General features: G+C 58.8%; 1 protein-coding gene across 1 annotated transcript; it reads left to right on the top strand.

Moving 5' to 3' along the window:
- Window positions 1-55: 55 nt before the first annotated feature.
- SLC50A1 (solute carrier family 50 (sugar efflux transporter), member 1) lies at window positions 56-175 on the top strand (the record flags this gene model as incomplete). The annotated part of the gene is made up of 1 exon (XM_010193033.1): window positions 56-175. A coding segment is annotated over one exon (120 nt), but the record flags the coding sequence as incomplete, so codon positions are not given.
- Window positions 176-678: the final 503 nt, after the last annotated feature.

The following is a 678-nucleotide window of genomic DNA, read 5'->3' as shown; positions in this document are numbered from 1 at the left end:
GGGTTGTTGTGGGGCTGTGGGGTGTACCCGGCACACGCTGATGTTTCACCCGCAGGCCAAGGTGGTGCGGAGCCGCTCCTCGCGCTGCCTCTCCTTCCCCCTCACCGTCACCACCTTCCTGGCCTCCACCAGCTGGACCCTGTACGGGCTGCAGCTGCGCGACCCCTTCATCACGGTGCGTGGGGGCGGCGGGCCGGGATCTCCTGTCCTGTGCCTTCCTAATTCCATCCCCATCCCAATCCCATCCCTTCCCTATTCCCATTCCCATCCCCTCCCTTCCCCATCCATCCTAATTCCATCCCAATTGAATCCCATCCATCCCAATTCCATCCCATTCCCACCCCATCCCATTCCCCTCACATCCATCCCATCCATCTCATCCATCCCATCCCATCCCAAATCCTCATCCCATCCACCCCCATTCCCTTCCCATCCCATCCCAAATCCCCATCCCATCCATCCCATCTCCATTCCCATTCCCTTTCCATCCCATCCCAATTCCACCCCCTCCCAATTCCATCCCATCCCCAGCCCAGCCCCATTCCATCCATCCCAATCCCATTCCATCCATCTCATCCCATTTCCATTCCCATCCCATCTCTATCCCATCCCAATTCCATCCCATCCCCACCTCATCCCCATTCCATCCATCCCAACCATCCCCATCCCCATCTCCTC

The sequence above is a fragment of the Mesitornis unicolor genome, unplaced genomic scaffold, assembly GCF_000695765.1.
Source record: "Mesitornis unicolor isolate BGI_N332 unplaced genomic scaffold, ASM69576v1 scaffold37469, whole genome shotgun sequence".
Taxonomy (NCBI): Eukaryota; Metazoa; Chordata; class Aves; order Mesitornithiformes; family Mesitornithidae; genus Mesitornis; species Mesitornis unicolor.
The sequence above is the reverse complement of the archived record's forward strand: the minus strand, read 5'-3'. Positions and strand labels throughout refer to the sequence as shown.